This window comes from Danio aesculapii, chromosome 5, assembly GCF_903798145.1.
Source record: "Danio aesculapii chromosome 5, fDanAes4.1, whole genome shotgun sequence".
Classification (NCBI taxonomy): Eukaryota; Metazoa; Chordata; class Actinopteri; order Cypriniformes; family Danionidae; genus Danio; species Danio aesculapii.
The window spans coordinates 9,969,649-9,988,087 of NC_079439.1; the positions used below are offsets into that span (position 1 = coordinate 9,969,649).

Here is an 18,439-nt window from a genome sequence, read left to right on the forward strand (position 1 = left end):
TAAACCACATGGCAACATGTTCTGACGTCATAAACCCGGTTCGAATCCAGCGTCTGGTGAACTGCTTTTTTTCCCCCCTCTACATATCAGATTTTGCTTACCCTTCATTACGCGCAAGTAGAAATCATTAATAAGTGTGTGTATTATGTTAAGCGCATTTGAGCATCACATTTTATTTGCACATTTATTGAATGGAAATGTTTCCGATTCACGTATGCAAATTTGTCTTCAGATGGTGCGTTTATAGCAATGTGCGTGAAGTCAATCGCTCCGATTACACTGGGAAAACCGGCGATCGCTGCAAATTGCGCTTTAATGTTTGGCTGATCAACTGCATGGTATGGAAACCTTATATACCTGCTAGACATGCAAATGAACCCGTACCATACAGCTGCCATTGCACGGCTCAAAGATACTTTGTAGTGTGCAATTTAACACAATCGCCTCTAGGAGTCGCCAATGGAAATAAAACAAACACACACAAGAAATGCACGTATGCCAGACATGTAGTCGGCGTGGACCAACGCACACTCTCGCTTTCATTTCATCGTTAGTAAATCCAAACGCGAGCGTGAAATCTTGCGTACGCAATGTTTTTGTGCGTACGCAGTGTTGATACATGAGGCCCCAGATCTTTTGTGACAATCTTTCTAAGTTTGAACTTAACATCAAAAATAAGTAGTCAGCGATCATAATTTCAGTCGGTTAAAACCCTCAGTTAAGACCTCGGTTACCCGCACTGCAGTTGTTCACGTTTTGTTTAGTCACAGCAGGCTGTCATGTACTGTTTGTGTTTGGTTCATTGAATCATGCATGGCAGTATTATCAGTTCACTGGTTCTCAAATCTGATCTCAGTGTACTGTGCTAATAACTGAATAACTATGTATATATTGGTTTATTTCGAGTCAGAGGGGGGTATCAGGCATGTAAAAAGTAAGTTTTTTTGTGGATAAGTGCTTAATGTTATTGGAGACGTGAATTGTTTCAAATGACTAAGTTTGATATGGTGAATTTGTTCAACCGGTTCACTAAGAAGATCCGGTTAAAAAGAAAGATTCGTTCGGGATCGCGATCACTAATACAGGAATAAAACCCTTTATTGGGCACAAATGTGGTAAATTAATACTTTTAAGTCTCTGCTCGGGTCTTATTTAATGTGATGTCCAGCTGTTATTTTTGTCGCGGAAGCAACAACGAGGATGACTGGAGGAGGACCAGTTTGATCTGGCCAATGGCAGCAGGATTACATACAGACTATGAGGTGCCGTAGGGTCAAACACCTGGCAGTGTGAAGTAAATAGATTTAAAAGCTTACAGTATGTATTAAATAGATTTACAAAGACGGAATTTTTTTCAGTTAGTTTTGCATGTACACAGTGCAGTTTCAGCTAGGTCTAGCTTTTTTTATAAACTCTCATTTTATTTTTATTTCAGTTAACGAAAATGTTTTTTCTATTCTAGTTTTCGTTTTATTCGTTCGTTTTTCTTAACTATAATAACCTTGACTCAAGCCTTTTTGAAAGCACCATTAATTCTTAATAAGTAGCGCCATGAAAGTCCTTACTTAATATTAATATCCTTGTACTTAATATGAAAAATGTAGGGGAAATTTTAAAAAATGTAGACCATTATTATGTTTAAAGACCTTCAATACTGTTAATATTCAAATGTGATTTCTGAAATATTGATAGAATGTGCAATATTTCTCATTGCATACTTTTTGAATGGAAGATTTTTAAATCATGAATTTCTCTGGGTTTTTTTTTATTCTGTTTTTGACAGCAGCACAGCACAATTGCTGAATACCATAATTTTGTTTGGTTCAGGGGTGTGGTGTCTGAATAACACTGTTGAGAACCGGGTACTGTGTATTGTGGTGTTAGTAACTACTATGAAGCGTATTTTGGGCCGCCGCTGTGATCAGATCCTATTGACCTTATTCTTCAATGTGGAAGATTGCTTTAGAACTTCTGATTCAGCAGTCTAAGGGAGAAATTACTTGGAATAATAAATGGCAGAAAACGGTCATACTACTTAATCTACAAACAAGTGTTTGCATGACAATACAGACAAAGTAGGATAATATAATAAGATATTATATAAATAGATATTAATATAATAATTTTAACGTCTAAAAATGAATGGAAGTGAATGAGACCGGAAGTCTCGAGCCAAAATGGCCAAATGGCTGCGCCCACTCGTACGAGGACAATAAGGTGAATACCAATGTTGGCGACCCAGGGGTTTTACAGACCGTCCCAAGTACCAAAATGCTGAGCACCGGGGTGGGGAGATGGGAGTTGAAATTACGTGAGTTTTCCGAGATAAATAACAAAACAGGAGGGTGGCGGGAGATGGGGCTGAAATGCGGGAGATTGGTCTAAAATATGGGAAACTCCTGGGAAAAACAGGAGTGTAGGCAGGTATGCTCACACAAACACTGACTACTTCAATATTGTTGATTAGCCGTGGTGGTCATTTTACTCATTCTCACGCTGAACACTGTCGACCAATCGCAACAGACTCTGTCATCGGTCCAATCAGCGCAGATTAGCATCACGCTAAAGCCTGGTTTATACTTCTGCGTCAAGTGATCGGTGTTACCCACAGCCCATACAAAGCATGTAGCTGTACATTCATACTTCTGCGCGCTGTTTCTGTTGCTCTGCAATAACACTTCCGAAACGCTAGTTGGCAGTGAGTTTTTTCTATTATCAGCATTTTTTTTTTATCTAATTTAATTAAATTATATATTAAAAACTAAAACTATATTATTTATAATTTTATTATTATTACTATAATAATGTAAAAATACACAGATTCAATGAGAACCACAGGTCAAAAGGGATATTGCAAAAGACCAGCTTCTGCTTTTGAACTGTACTGACTGTAATCTACTATTCAAAAATACAGACAATTGTAAAATACAGTTAAACGCGTAAAATACAGTTAAACCTAAATCTGTTGAAACACGTCGATCTGATGGTGGTTGAGTTTGCAGCCAGATAATATTGGGAGATCACTGACAGGAACAGAGTGCATTCCTGCCAAAGCGCGTCTGAAGCTCATGTGCAAGTTTATTTTACAGTCTATGGCAGAAACAGCATTGAGCCTCCCTAGATCTTCCTGTATGGGCGCACATCCATTGTAAAACACTCAAAGGATATTATTTGAACAACTATGCAGATATATTAAATAGTTCACACAAAAATACACAAAGAGAGACTTTCACTTCACGCATAGTTTGTGAAGGAACAGACTTGTGTACTAGTTGCAGATACGATCATGATGCTGTTTTTGCACCGAGTTTGAAGTAATCAGTCAGAAAACAGGAGAAAGTGCATTACTTCAATCATTTTAATATAGCATATTATAAAGCAATCCAAAAATAATAGTATAATATTGAGAGTTAATTTTAATTTTGCGGCCAACCTGAAGGCTGCGGCCCATCGGTTGAGAACTCCTGGTTTATGCGATTATGAAATTTAAAGTTTTAGTCATTTTGCCATGTGCATTTGTCATTATTCATTAACTACTTGTAATACATTTTGTTTTACTACAGTTCATCACATTGCAAATGTTCATTATCATTTTACAGTCATTATAATACATTAATTTCTTGCAAAGGCCACATTTACAGAGGTAAAGTTTAGATAGGATACAGCTGCAGATACACACATCAATATAGCATCGTTTTTGTAACGCTGTATAGCAATAATTAATAGTTTTACAGTACTGTGATGTTTGGGTTAACAGTTGGGGTGGGGGTAGAAGTTGATAAAATACAATGTATTGGGTAATTCAATTAATAACATGACACTCGGTACAACTACCGTTTTTACATTACTGTGACGGTTGGGTTTAGGGTTGGGGTAGACATTTAAAAAATACATTTCATGGGAAATTTAATAAACAATATAAATAAATCTTGTTAACCTCCAGCTGCAACCGTATCTGATCTAGCAACAACCATTTACAGACTGCCTGACATTTTTTCTTTCAAATTAGTGTTGTTTTTCAGGTTCCTATGATTAGGTTGAGTTATTTCAAGCATTCGAATAATGCATTTCATTAACTCACCACTTTCCTGATTTCAATTGTCTGTCTTTTGTCTTAGTTTAAGTGTTATAATCAGTTTTTGAACCGGTTATTCTGACTACAACAAATTTTTATGCATCTATGTTAAAGCACACATTTTGTTAGCTCACATTGCTAGTTTTGTAGTGAACACATCATCTGTGCGTCTCATTAAGAAAAAAAGATTGCTTTCCCTTGTAATCTTTAATGGAAATCTGAAAATGCATTTCCTGTTTGTTTTCAGTTAAATTCTCAGATTATGTCTGTCTGAGGTGTTGGGAGGCTAACATGCTTAACCAAGCCCCTCCAAATGTCAGTTTTAACAGCAAACAGAAACTGTGAGGAGGAGGAGTCTGTTAGGCTGTAATAATTCTCCCCAAACCATTTACCAATCGTCCTGAATGAAACTTTACAACATCCAATCAGCTTGAAGTAGAAAAAACAAGCCACGTGTTTTCTCATCTAATAATCTATTTCTCTAGGAACTGCATCACAATAGGAAAAAAAACAAAAAACATGGCAGCTTCCGCTTCATGCTCACATTAGCCCCTTTCACACATACAGACCTTTCCGGAAAATTACCGACAATATTCTGGAAAGCTCTGTATGTGTGAACATCCCTTTTTGAAAATACTGGTAAACTCGTTTGGCAATTTTCCGGAAAGAGAAGTTGTAACATTACTGGTTACTTGCCAGAATGCAGCTCTGTGTGAACACAGAAGGAATACTGCTGGAAAGAGAGTGTCCACGTCTAGAACGCACTGACGTGAGACATGTACTCCAGCCAATCAGAACATTCAGATGCATTCACATCTGCGCTGTTTAAGCCTTTGAATATTTTTCCAGACACATTTAGCTGCTAGATGTTAGTCGGATAATGTTTCTATGTTCCTTCCTAATGCCAACTGTGGAAAAAATGATCAATAAAATGCTTATGATAAACCGCTGTTTGTTTATCTTCAAGCTCTGCTTCAGTTGCTTGACGCTTGTGCATGTGAAGAAACCGTTGAGCGCCAGCACAAACACATATTATGAACATCTTGACATGCGAAAGTGTTCCTCCACATGTTTTCATCGAAGTTGTTCACAATACTTTTTCATCCACCGAGTTTGTAATGTAGTCAAATGTTTACAAATACAAGCACAGCCATTTAGAGCTCATTTCTAGTCAATGTCAGAATTTATCGGTATTTTGGAATGGATGTGTGAATGGTCTTTTCCGTAAAAATTCCATAACGTCCTTGACTGTGAGATCAGTCCTTTTTGCATGTACCGGTGAAGCCGTTGCAGAAATTGTCCGGATATTTACCGGTATCACTGTGTGAAAGTTGCTTTTAACACATTTTTATGTTTGATGACATCGTCATACCTTGAGCGCATAGTCCTTACTGCTTCCTAAATCCTGGGCTTCATACACAAATGCAAATCCACCTATAAAGAGAGGAAACATATTTCATGATTAGGTTAACATATACTGTCATGCTGTTTACATGTACATGTAAGTCACAAGTAAGTCTCGAATCCTAACCTTCTCAAGCAAGACTTAAGCAAGTCAAGTCAGTTGAGTAAAGCAAGTCATTTCAATTTTTGCTGATTTAACTGAACGTTTAGGTTAAAATACAGTAGTTGCAATCTATAGAAGTGTTATTTTCAACAAAAATTTGTATTTGTTGCAAATTTCCTACTTGCAACGACAAATACACAAAAAAAAAGCTTATAGATATCCTAAAACTAAGAGACCTGATATTAACGTCCAAAAAACAACAACTTTCTTTTCATTTCATGGTACTTTTAAGAAGTTTACAACTCTTTGCTGTAAGCCTGCCTGAAAAACTTGTGTGTGCAAATCACATGTCTTTATTTGAAATAAGAAACTTGAAAACAGCCGCTTTATTATCTTTGGAGTAGCTAAAAACTAATTATTTAGAGTCATTTCACTCAAGTCTGAGTCAAATCTCGAGTCATGATAATCAAGTCAAGTCTTTATTGAACACAGGTCAAAATTTTGCAACTTAAAGGTCCCATGAAGTGCTTTGAAATGTGCAATTGTATTCGATGTTTGACATGATTTAAACTGAAACATGAAGACAGGGTAGGACAGTGGTCCTCAACCTCTGGGATGCAGTGGTCGGTCAATCAATTGGTCCACCAAGAAATTATTAATTATTTCCACTTTATTTACTGAGTCTAAATGATGTTTTATTTTGAAAAATAAATAAATTATTTATTTTTATTATAAAATTACTCTCGGTTACATCTCAGTCATTTGAGTGCCAAAATTTAACAAGCTAGCAAAATGAGAAAGAAACAAACGTCTACGGGAATTTTGCGAAGCGGAAAAGGCCTAGTGAAGGACCCACGAACTGCCAAGGAATGGATCCGCAATCCATTTGTCAACAAATCAGGTGAATCCAGCATGCCTGTGCAGGAAGGAAAATCAACTGCAAGAGATCAAATGATGGCGGCTGTTCACATTTCGTATCTGTTCTGTGTGCTAGCTCAATATTTCCAATGGAGGAGTGGCGTGACACACTCAAGCCTCCCAGCCAAGTGACATCTGCAGAATGGACTTCAGAATATTTTGAATGGAATATACACATTTCGGCAGACTAACTATCTCAGACAAACACTGCTGTGCTTTTTAATTTTAAAACCTGTTTCAGAGTTGCAGCAATATTTTGTCAGCTTGTCATCCTCTGAGAAATCAGCTGATGGTCACCTTGCACCCCACAATAGTGTTTTGTTTTACCACAGCTCTGCTAGAGAGCTCAAGCGCACCAAATAAAAAGCATCTTGAAGGGGGCGGGGCATGTCAGAAATTAGAAAGCATTTGATTGGTCAATATTTCATGACAAACTGTAGTAGGATCTGTAGTAGAAACTGTAGTAGTGTGAATTTTGACACTGTTTGAGCACACTAGCTTATAAATATTCTAACAATAATCTTACTAACATCTAAAAATATATATTTAATTTCACAGGACGTTCAAGTCTGATGAGTCCCCGACCTCTGCTGTAATGAACCATTTTTGGCTGATTCTGTTTATGCTGATTTTGGATATTGCACAAACAGGATGCAAGACTGACAGCATTTACAAAAGAAGAAGAAGATGGAATCAGTCTATTTAAAAAAAGGAAAGACCTTTTTTTCGAGAAGCACATTAGAGTCAGTAACTGCCTCTAGTCTCCAGCATTACAAAATTCTCTATAAACAACATGAATGAGTCAATCTTCCAGAGCTGATGAGTAATGAACACACACACACACACACACACACACACCACACACACACACACACACCACACACACACACACACACAGCACACACACATTCAGAAAGAAACGTCTGCCCTCAGCAGTCATTATTCAACAAACAAACAGACGGAGAGAAAGAGAGAAATCTGCAGCTCCGGCAGGACATAACATTAATGAATCCCTGATCTCAGGAGTCAGCGATGAACAATATTAAACCTGCATGATATTGGAGAAATCTGACATTGCAGTGCTTTGTTTTGAAAACACATGAATACAATTACACTAGATCATATTAAATAGTTCTGTTTGTAAAGAATTCATCATTTTAGATGGATTCGGTATGATTTTGTAGGCGAGTGTATCTGCATAAAATATAAAAGACTAAGTACAAGCATACAGTATGTCACAAAAGTGAGTACACCCCTCACATTTCTGCAAATATTTATTTATATCTTTTCATAGGACAACACTGCGGAAATGACTCTGACACAATGAAAAGTAGTCACTGTAAAGTTTGTATAACAGTGTCAATTTACTGTCCTCTCAAAATAACTAAAAATACAGCCAATAATAGCTGAACCCCTGGCAACAAAAGTGAGTACACCCCTAAGTGAAAATGTACAAATTGCTCACAATTAGTAATTTTCCTTCCCCTGTGTCACGTGACTCATTAGTGTTAAACTGTCCCAGGTGTCACCAGATAGCAGGCGAGTTAAATTTGGTATAAAAGCTCTTCCACTCTCTCAACTTGGCCACTGAAAGTTCAACAAGGCACCTCATGGCAAACATCTCTCAGAAGACCTGAAAAAACAAATTCTTGCACTGCCTAAAGATGGCCTAGGCTATAAGAAGATAGCCAACACTATGAAACTATGTTGCAGCACAGTGTCCAAGACTATCCAGCAATTTAAGTGGACAGGTTTTTCATAGAAAAGGGTTTGCCATGGTCGGCCCAAGAAGCTGAGTGCACGTTCTCAGCGTCACATTTAAAGATTGTCTTTGAAAAACAGATGGATGAGTGCTTCCTGCATTGCTGCAGAGATTGAAGGGATGGGAGGTCAGCCTGTCAGTGCTCAGACCGTACGCTGCACACGGCATTAAATTAGTCTGCATGGTTGTCATCCTAGAAGGAAACCTGTTCTAAAGATGATGCACAAGAAAGTTCGCAAACAATTTGCTGCAGACATGCAAACTAGGGACCAGGATTACTGGAACCATGTCCTGTGGTCTGATGAGACCAAGATAAACCCATTTGGTTAAAATGGTGTCAAGCATGTGTGGCGGCAACCAGGTGAGGAGTTCAAAGACAAGTGTGTCCTGCTTACCGTCAAACATGGTGGTGGGAGTGTCATGATGTGGGGCTGTATGAGTGCTGCTGGCATTGGTGAGCTACATTTCATTGAGGAAAACATGAATTCTAACATGTACTGTGACATACTGAAGCAGTTCCCTTAGGAAACTGGGCTGCAGAGCAGTGTTCTAGCATGATAATGACCCCAAACACACCTCCAAGATGACCACTGGCTTGCTAAAGAGGCTGAGGGTAAAGGTGATGGACTGGCCAAGCATGTCTCCAGACCTAAACCCCATAGAACACCTCTGGGACATGCTGAAAAGGAAGCTGGAGAAGCACAAGGTGTCAATTGTCCACCACCTCCATGATATTGTTATGGAGGAGTGCAAGAGAATTCCAGTGGCAACCTGTGAAGCTCTGGTCAACTACATGCCCATGAGTATTAAAACCATGCTAGAAAATGATAGTGGCCACACAAAATATTGACATTTCACATTTTTACTTAGGGGTGTACTCACTTTTGTTGCCAGGGGTTCAGCTATATATATGCTGTATTTTTAGTTATTTTGAGAGCATAGAAAAACTTACACTGCTAAACGAACTTTACAGTGACTACTTTTCATTGTGTCAAAGAGTCATTTCTGCACTGTTGTCCTATGAAAAGATATAAATAAATATTTGCAGAAATGTGAGGGGTGTACTCACTTTTGTGACAAACTGTAGTTAAACACAAAAGAGCAAAGATATACTGTAAAAATGAAATGACAAAACATCAAGGCAATAACTATTTTTATGTTGCTTTAACTTATTTTAACAAGTTAATCAGGTTTCAACAAAAAATTTTAAACCATACAAAATTTAACTTGATATTTCATTCATTCATTCATTCATTCATTTTCTTTTTGGCTTAATCCCTTTATTAATCCGGCGTCACCACAGCGGAATGAACCGCCAACTTCCAGCACGTTTTACGCAGCGGATGCCCTTCCAGCCGCAACCCATCTCTGGGAAACATCCACACACACACTCATACACTACCCAATTTACCTGTACTGGACTGGACTGTGGAGGAAACCCACGTGAACGCAGGGAGAACATGCAAACCAGCGACCCAGCAACCTTCTTGCTATGAGGCGACAACACTACCTACTGCGCCACTGCATCGCCCCAACTTGATATTTTTATTGTTTAATTGATGGAAGTTGAGATGCCTAGAAAACGCAAGAATTTCTTTTGTAGTTTACAAGTAGAATTATAAGTGCTTTTCAGTAAAGTCAAACAGTGTTCAGGTACAAAAATGTAATAATCAAATGTAAAACAACACTGTGTAGTCTTCATTGTGTCAATAATTATACACAATTATTACGCCAGAATTCTCTTAAAAATGCTAATACAGTCACACAAGCCAGATCTTTATTTATTTTATTTCAATACCGCTCTTACAATGTGGATTGTGTCAAAGCAGCTTAACATAGACGTTCTAGCAAATTGAAACAGCTTCAGTTCAGTTTTCAGAGTTGACGTTCCGTTTAGTTCAGTGTGGTTTAATTTTCACTGCTGAAAGTCCAAACACTGAAGAGCAAATTAGGGATGCACGATATATAGGCGGCCATATTGTTATCGGCCGATAAATGCTATTTTTAAGATTATCGTTATCGATCCGATGTCTAAATTAGGCCGATATCTTTAAGCCGATAAATTACGTAATTGTACAGAACTGCCTGCCTCCTGCATGCGTGGGCGGAACTTGTTCAGTGCACTATAATGGATCTCTCCTCATACTGTTTATTCCTTCAAAGTCTGTCCTTTTTTCATGTGGTATTGCTGTGCGTTAATAACTCAGTAAGTAACCATGTTCCTTATCACTGTAGATATGATTGAGTGTCATTGTGTATTTTGGTTTAAATCGCCTCAGGAAAAAATATCACATGTGTAAACATAACAGCAGCGATGCACACGTGCTAAACAACTTGTTGGATTGTTTGTAATCTAATCAGCCTGATCTCACGAGAAAACGTGAGTATTTTACGTTTTGTCAGTTTAGTGGCTAATTCGTACGAGTTCAGTCATACGAAATTGAATGATTTTAAAAAGGAGGCGTGGCACCTAACCCCACCCCTAAACCCAACCGTCATTGGGGGATGAGCAAATCGTACTAAATTGTACAAATTAGATCGTACGAATTCATACGAATTAGCCACTAAAGCAAAAAGTTACGAATTGGAATGAGATTGTGTTGAATCTAATATGATTATTTGTTATTATCAACGCGTTGCTTGCCATGTGTTGATGTAAGATTGTATTCAGTTTGATCGGAATATTCATACTGATTAGAACGAGCGCGCTTGAGGACAGTCAGTGTCACCGCGCACACACACACACACACACACAGATCTGACAGCCTTCACAGCAACACGGAGGAGAGGTGCGCCGGTCACTGAATTCAGCTTTTCAGCATATCATAAACTTTTCATCGATCATTTTTCCCGCAACTGACAGCAAGAACGAACAGAGAAGCATTGTCTGATTGACAAGCAGCAGCCACATGTGTTCAAAAGAATCTAAAACGCCAAATAGGATTAATCTATGCCACATTTTCTAAAGTGATACAATCTGTATTGAGCTTTTCGCTAGTACAGTGGCTTTTAACTGTCAAAACACCTCTAAAAAAGGCTTTTTTGGACATGACATATTTGTACACATGTACATTACTGTAACACGTTTTAATCAAGAACATTTGAGCTGGTTTCAGTCCTTAGTGCTTTCATTTTATTTAAAATATATTTAACTTGCTTGTTGATTAAATGCCATTTTGTTATTTAACCTATTATTTTTATTGAACAGTCAATTTGCAAGGTAATTTGCAAAAGAAAAGGAAATAAAGGTCTATATAATCACCTTGCAATTTTGAAATGATAGCTTTTTTGCTTTGAGTATAGACTATTCAGTTCATAAGAGCAATTCAATCTTTTATGAAGTTTGCTGTATAAAAATATAACATTTTGAAACATTTATAATTATCAGCCTATATATATATCGGCTAGTCTGAAGAGTTATCGGTTATCGACATTGGCCAAAAAATCCATATCGGTGCATCACTAGAGCAAATCCATCGATGCGCAGCTCCACAATTCCCAAACCAAGCAAGCCAGTGGCGACAGTGGCAAGGAACAAACTTTACTAATAGACGAAAGTGAAAAAAAAAACCTTGAGAGAAACCAGGCTCAATTGGGCAAGACCTTTTCTTGATCTCTCGATTTTTGATCTCACAAGCAAACGTAACTATTTTACGTTTTGTCAGTTTAGTGCCTAAATCATACAAATTCAAGCGAGTTCAGTCGCATGAAAATGAACGATTTTTAAAAGGAGGCGTGGCTCCAAACCCACCCCTAAACCAAACCATCAATGGGGATAAGTAAATCATACTATTGTATGAATGAGATCATACGAGTTAGCAACTAAATGAAAAAGTTACGACTTGCATTGAGGTCGTGTTGGTTCCACAGGCCTTAAAAACAAATGCAAAAAACAAACTTCCACTCTAAGGCAAAAATATTCCACTAGGCCTCGCTTTATATGTTTGAATATAATTTCTTGCTTTATGATTAAAGTTTTGTAAACATCTCACTGAAGTTTATGTAACGTTGATCATTGTTAACACAGATAGGGTTTCGCAAAAAAAAAAGTCACACTTGTCTAGCAATAAAGTGCAATATCTACAGTATCTATATTAGGAGTGCAACGCTTCCAACTACTCAAACTTTGGTATGCATCATGATTTTAGAGTCAAGGTTTCAATACAGTATGGTATGTGCTAGGTTTAGGGGAAAAAAGGACATATTCAAAGAACAATACATGTATTTATGGACCCTTTTCAGATTTCTGGGTTTCTTAGTATTGGAAATTATCATAGCTTGGTAAACTTAGAGAGCAGTGAATGGGAGAGTACAACAAATAATTTTTTGACAATCCTATTTGCTAAAATAATAAAAGAAAAACTTGACGATGGTGTTATCAAGACTTTTGGAAAAAAGGACAAAAAAAAAATTTATGTGAGACTGATGACGGCAGCCAGAAGAGAGAACAATCACTAATTTACTGTCCTGCCCCCACAAATCCTGCATTAGAAGCACCTCACACAAGTGTTAATTAGTTTTTTGTAATTTGATGCAAAGATGATATAATACATTCATAAATACATGCATAGAAATGTACATAGGTTTTTTAAATCTATTTATTAAAAACCTTTAAGGATTTAAGATTATGCTGACTGTTAAACCACAACCATTTGCTCATAAAGAGTAGGGGTGTAACCCTGAGCTGTTCCCTCCATCGGCCCTTTACCGATCATGGCCTCACAATCCTCCTCGTCAACCGAATTGGCTCTATCACGGTCTCTCCACTCCACCTATAGCTGGTGTGTAGTGAGCGCACTGGCGCCGTTGTCCTGTGGCCAGGTGGATGCTGCACACAGGTGGTACACACCTTATGAATGTGAAGCGCTTTGGGTGTATGGCCATACATGATAAATGTGCTATATAAATACACACATTACATTAAACGCATCACAACAGCCTTGTGAAAAGGATCCATTGCAACAAATACCATTCATGATTTTTAATTCAGCAATTTTTTTTAAAAACCTAATTAATTAAACAAAAAGTAACTCGCATTACATTTTTAAAAAAGTAACTCAAATATTATTACTTTTTTTAGTAATGCATTACTTTACTCGTTACTTTAGAAACGTGCGTTACTTATAACGCATTACCCCAACACTGCACCTGACAATTGAACTTCCTTATGAAAATAAAAACATAAGCAATTTTTTTCCACCTGCAAAATTCAACATTTAAATAAAGACTTTGTTATTACTATTCAAAATTAACATAAAATAACATTAAACTGGGTCATTTTATATATTCAAGGCCATCTTCAAGTTTTTTGCAAGAAAATCAGCTTGGCAGGAAAAATCATCGATGGTTATTTTTGAGTGTTGAAACACTGACAGCAATCTGCTGTGTTTTGGAGACGTTTGTCAAGAAATTAAAGTGACATTAATTGTAGTACTTTTTTTAAAGATATTAATAAAAGGTAACAAACACAAATGTTTTATACACAATACAAGAACTTTAAATAATATCTGTATGAAGATATAAAAACTAAAGATGCATCTATTAACCGATTTCACTATTAACCACGCTTTAATTCGTCATGGTTAATTAATCGCCGCTTCTAAACACCACGTTTCTGCATGGAACAAAACTACTGCAACTAAACTAATACCCATGCACACTGGATTAACTATGGCTGAGGCTATTAACTAAGGGTTTTTCATATATCGCGTCTTTTACATATGCAAGTTCGTTATTTTTCAACGGAGGCACTCAACTTGCGTGTACATATTGGGAGTGGTGCGATATGCTCCCAATTTCCAGGCGCACCGAGTTGAGAAAAAAAGCAGCGGCGAAGACATCGTGAGTCACTTAACAAGAAGTGGATCGTTAGGTTTTATACTTTGTATAGAATATATTCTGTGGTCCAAAAAAAAAAAAAAAAAAACTACAATTTTTGTAATATAATTGATCAAAAGTGCTTTTTAGGCAGAGGTTCCACAGCCTTTGACTACATTTGTTCTCTTTAAAAGAGAAATACTTACATTTATATGATCAAATACAATTAATTTATATTAGACAAATACAATTTTTTTTTATTTATTCGTTGATCTGTAATTTATTTTTTAATGTAAAAGTATTACTAATGTTTAAATGTCAAAACCTTTTTTTCCACTTATTTTTAAGTCCAAAGAGAAATGGACTATTGTTCGGTTATTATTATTATTATTAATATTTTGTGATGTTATCATTGGTCTCTGAGCAGCAACAACAAATAACACTTTAAAATATAAGACATTTCATGTGATTTAGTTAACTAGTACTGTTTTGAAATCAATGAACGCATAATAACTTTGAAACTGTGATTATTCCTTAGATTATAATCGTACAACCAAAATCTATAATTAATGCATCCCTGAAAAAAAAACATCCCATTCCACATCATACAAGGATTCTGCTCTTTCTGGCCCAAAACTGATTGATTATAATTTACTACTATGAACAGAATAACAAAATATTGTAACCATAGCCCGATGAACAGATGTGAAGCATGCCGAGTTAACTAGCCATGAACAGGAGAGTGTGCCTTTAGATCAACGATAGTGACAATACCAGGTATTTATGGACACTTGTGAAACAATCCTTGAGTAACCAAAATGGCCTGTAACCACGGCAACGGGTAAATGAATACCAGCGGAGGCACAGAGTCGAGCAGCACGAATCAAAAGACGCTTTCGAGTTTCACCTTACAGTCCACTGACATTCACATGCACCACAAACATGCAAAGAAACATGCAAAAAACACTGTAAAGCAAGAAGAAGAGCAAGAAACCTGAGGTAAAACAAATAAAGTCCTAAATATATAATCTTTATAAATGAAAGCCTTTACTGTGGACACAATTTGAAACAATAAAAGGCAACATTACAGTCCAGATGTTATGATATGATATAATATGGTATAATAATATACTAATAAACGAATATACATTAATATACATTAATGTGTCAAATATACAGTTGAAGTCAAAATGATTCGCCCTCCTGTGAATTTCTTTTTCAAATATTTCCCAAATGATGTTTCACAGAGCAAGTATTTCATAATATTTTTTTCTTCTGGAGAACTCTTATTTGTTTCTATTTTGGCTAGAATAAAAGCAGCATTTAATTTTCTTAAAGCATTTTAAGGTCAATATTATATTAGCAACATTAAGCACCCCTTAAGCAATATTTGTTTTCGATTGCCTACAGAACAAAACCATCATTATACAATGACTATATACATTATATATATATATATATATATATATATATATATATATATATATATATATATATATATATATATATATATATATATATATATATATACATACATTATATATATATATATATATATACATTATATATATATACATATATATATATATATATACATATATATATATATATATATATGTATATATATATATATACATATATATATATATATACATATATATATATATATATATATATATATATATATATATATATATATATATATATATATATATACACACATATATATATATATATATATATATATATATATATATATATATATATACACACACATTATACATATACATTATACTTATACACATCTATCTATCTATATATATATATATATATATATATATATATATATATATATATATATATATATATATATATATATATATATATATATATATATATATATATCAGAACTATTAGCCCCCCCTTTGATTTTTTTAACAATTACCCTAGTTGAGTCTCTAAATGTCACTTTAAGCTAAATACTAGCATCTTGAAAATTATTTAGTAAAATATGATTTAGTGTCATCATGGCAAAGATAAAATAAATCAGTTATTAGAGATGAGTTAAAACAGTTATGTTTAGAAATGTGCTGAAAAGAATCTGCTCTCTGTTAAGCAGAAATTGGGGAAAACATATATACAGGGGTGCTAATAATTCTGATTTCAACTGTATATCATTAATAAGTAATTTAATGATGCTTTAATTCAGTGTTTCATTAGAATGACAGAAAGCAGAGGGTGATACTAGTAAGTGATCACTACTTCAACTTTTCCGTAACCACTATATCATGCAAATCTTTGCTGTTCACCCAGAATGCCCTCTGGTTTCAATCGAGGCCTGCATGTCAACACACCTGAGTCAGTGAGCCTCACTGAAGGTCGGGAGTTTATTGAGAACTTTCTATGGTAGAAATGAGCTTTTATTGAGCAAGGACGCACTAAAGTGACCCATAGCACGAGTATAGAGATTTAATTCTGCAAAAGAAATCATTTACTGTTATGAATACGCATGATTTCTACAGAAACATTCAGCAGCACAACTGCTTTCCACTTTGAAACAAACAATAAATAAGCAAAAAGAAAATAAAACAAAAAAGTAGCATATGATTTCTGAAGGATTACCGTATACTGGAGTAATGATGCTGAAAAGTCAGCATTGCCCCACAGGAATAAATGACATTTTAAAATTCAGTGAAAATGAAAAGAATAATTCAAACTTTTGATATTTTTTCTTACCATTTATTTTTCATTACATAAATGTCTTGGTGAGCATAACAAACTTCAAACTGCAAATGAGTACATATTATAGTAGAAACACTGTTTTAGTTAAAGAAAAAGCCAAAGATTTCAAGAATGTTATTTATATATATATATATATATATATATATATATATATATATATATATATATATATATATATATATATATACATATATATGCACATTACTAATATGTGCAGTCATGGCACTATAATAAAACTTTAAAAAGGGATGAAAGCACAAATAAAACATGTATGGTGCCAAACGCACTACCATGTCCACGTTATTATTGTTTTTTTAATAACGTTTTCATGCCATGTTTTAATGAACATTTATTGTGTGTATATCACAGTACTTTTTTAATACCAAAGGAGCACTTTTTGGTATGTAAATAGCATGATGCACGTATCAAACTCAGCAAAAAAACAATTCAAACAGATAAATGTGAAACTAAATTAGCTATAACTTGTATATCTGTATAGTTGTGCTACTGAATGTCTTTATTGAACCAATACATATATTTAAATGCCTACGAGCACAGCTATGAAATATGAGTTCATGTCAGGTGTATCAGAGCCAAGTGACTTGCTAACAACTTAGCCAGCTAGTTTGAGTCATTACTCTAGAACCCCAGTGATACACATGTACACGAAAGTGCTTGGTTATAAATGTATAGAATAACACATTACTGATGTTTTGCATTTAAACGAATAGCTGTTTTAAATTAAATACATATTAGTAATGTATACACAGGTTAGCATGACTAGCCGAATGCTATTTTGAATGAATCTTTTACCTTCCGCGATGACTCGTTTGATCCGGAGCTTCAGCTCCCCGAGCTCCACCACCTGCCCGACGAAATCGTTCTGATCCCGGCTAGCAGCGCCACCGGATCCGCCGGGCCCGGCCAGGAAATCGAGCGCTGACTGGAACAGGGACATTTTGTCCCTCTTTTTCTTTTGCGCCTGTCAACCGGAACCGGCTCACCGGATGGGAAAACAAGGGCACTCAACTTGTGACGTAGCTAAATTAATGATGCTCTAAATTATACGCGAAACTCTGTATTTGAGAATGAAAACATCCCGAGTTCTGGTTCCGATCGAGCTGCTCTCTCTCTCAGCGGTATTTCCGCAAGGTGCTGACGTGGGCCGGTGACGTCACGCCCACGAGTTGATCTGAAAGTCTGCCACCGGAGGGTTCGGTTTGTCTGTCAGTCATTTCACACATTTACTAGACGCTATTAATAATGCTCTTTGATCTACTCTGTATTCCTTTCAAAAGTAGCAGATATCAAAAACTGACAGAAATATTCAATTTTAAAGGGAGTTCGCCAAAAAGTGACAACTCTGTCATCATTTACTCACATCTGTTTCAAACCTTTAGGAGTTTTTGTCTTCTGAAAAGAAGATATTTTACAGAATGCTGAAATGTTTTTCCTACTATGGAAGCCAATGGATATAGGTTTTAAGTTTTATTCAGACTATATTTTTGTTGAGCAGAAGAAACAAACTCAAAGATTCATAACCACTGGAGGATGAGTAAAATGTGGGCAGATTTTCTTTAGGTGAACTATCCCTTTAAGAACACTTACTGGTTTGTGA

General features: G+C 35.7%; 1 protein-coding gene across 2 annotated transcripts in view; it reads right to left on the minus strand.

The window, feature by feature from the left end:
- The window catches only part of gak (cyclin G associated kinase), an 85,833-nt gene extending 67,857 nt beyond the window's left edge, over positions 1–17,976 (minus strand). For both annotated transcript variants that reach the window (XM_056457350.1, XM_056457349.1), the window contains exons 1-2: positions 17,635–17,976; positions 5,448–5,509 (exon numbers count right to left, since the gene is read on the minus strand). In XM_056457350.1, coding sequence (XP_056313325.1) covers positions 5,448–5,509; positions 17,635–17,779 — 207 coding nt within the window. In that variant the 5' untranslated portion in view covers positions 17,780–17,976. The remainder of the gene's footprint in view (positions 1–5,447; positions 5,510–17,634) is intronic.
- Between the last annotated feature and the right edge of the window lie 463 nt (positions 17,977–18,439).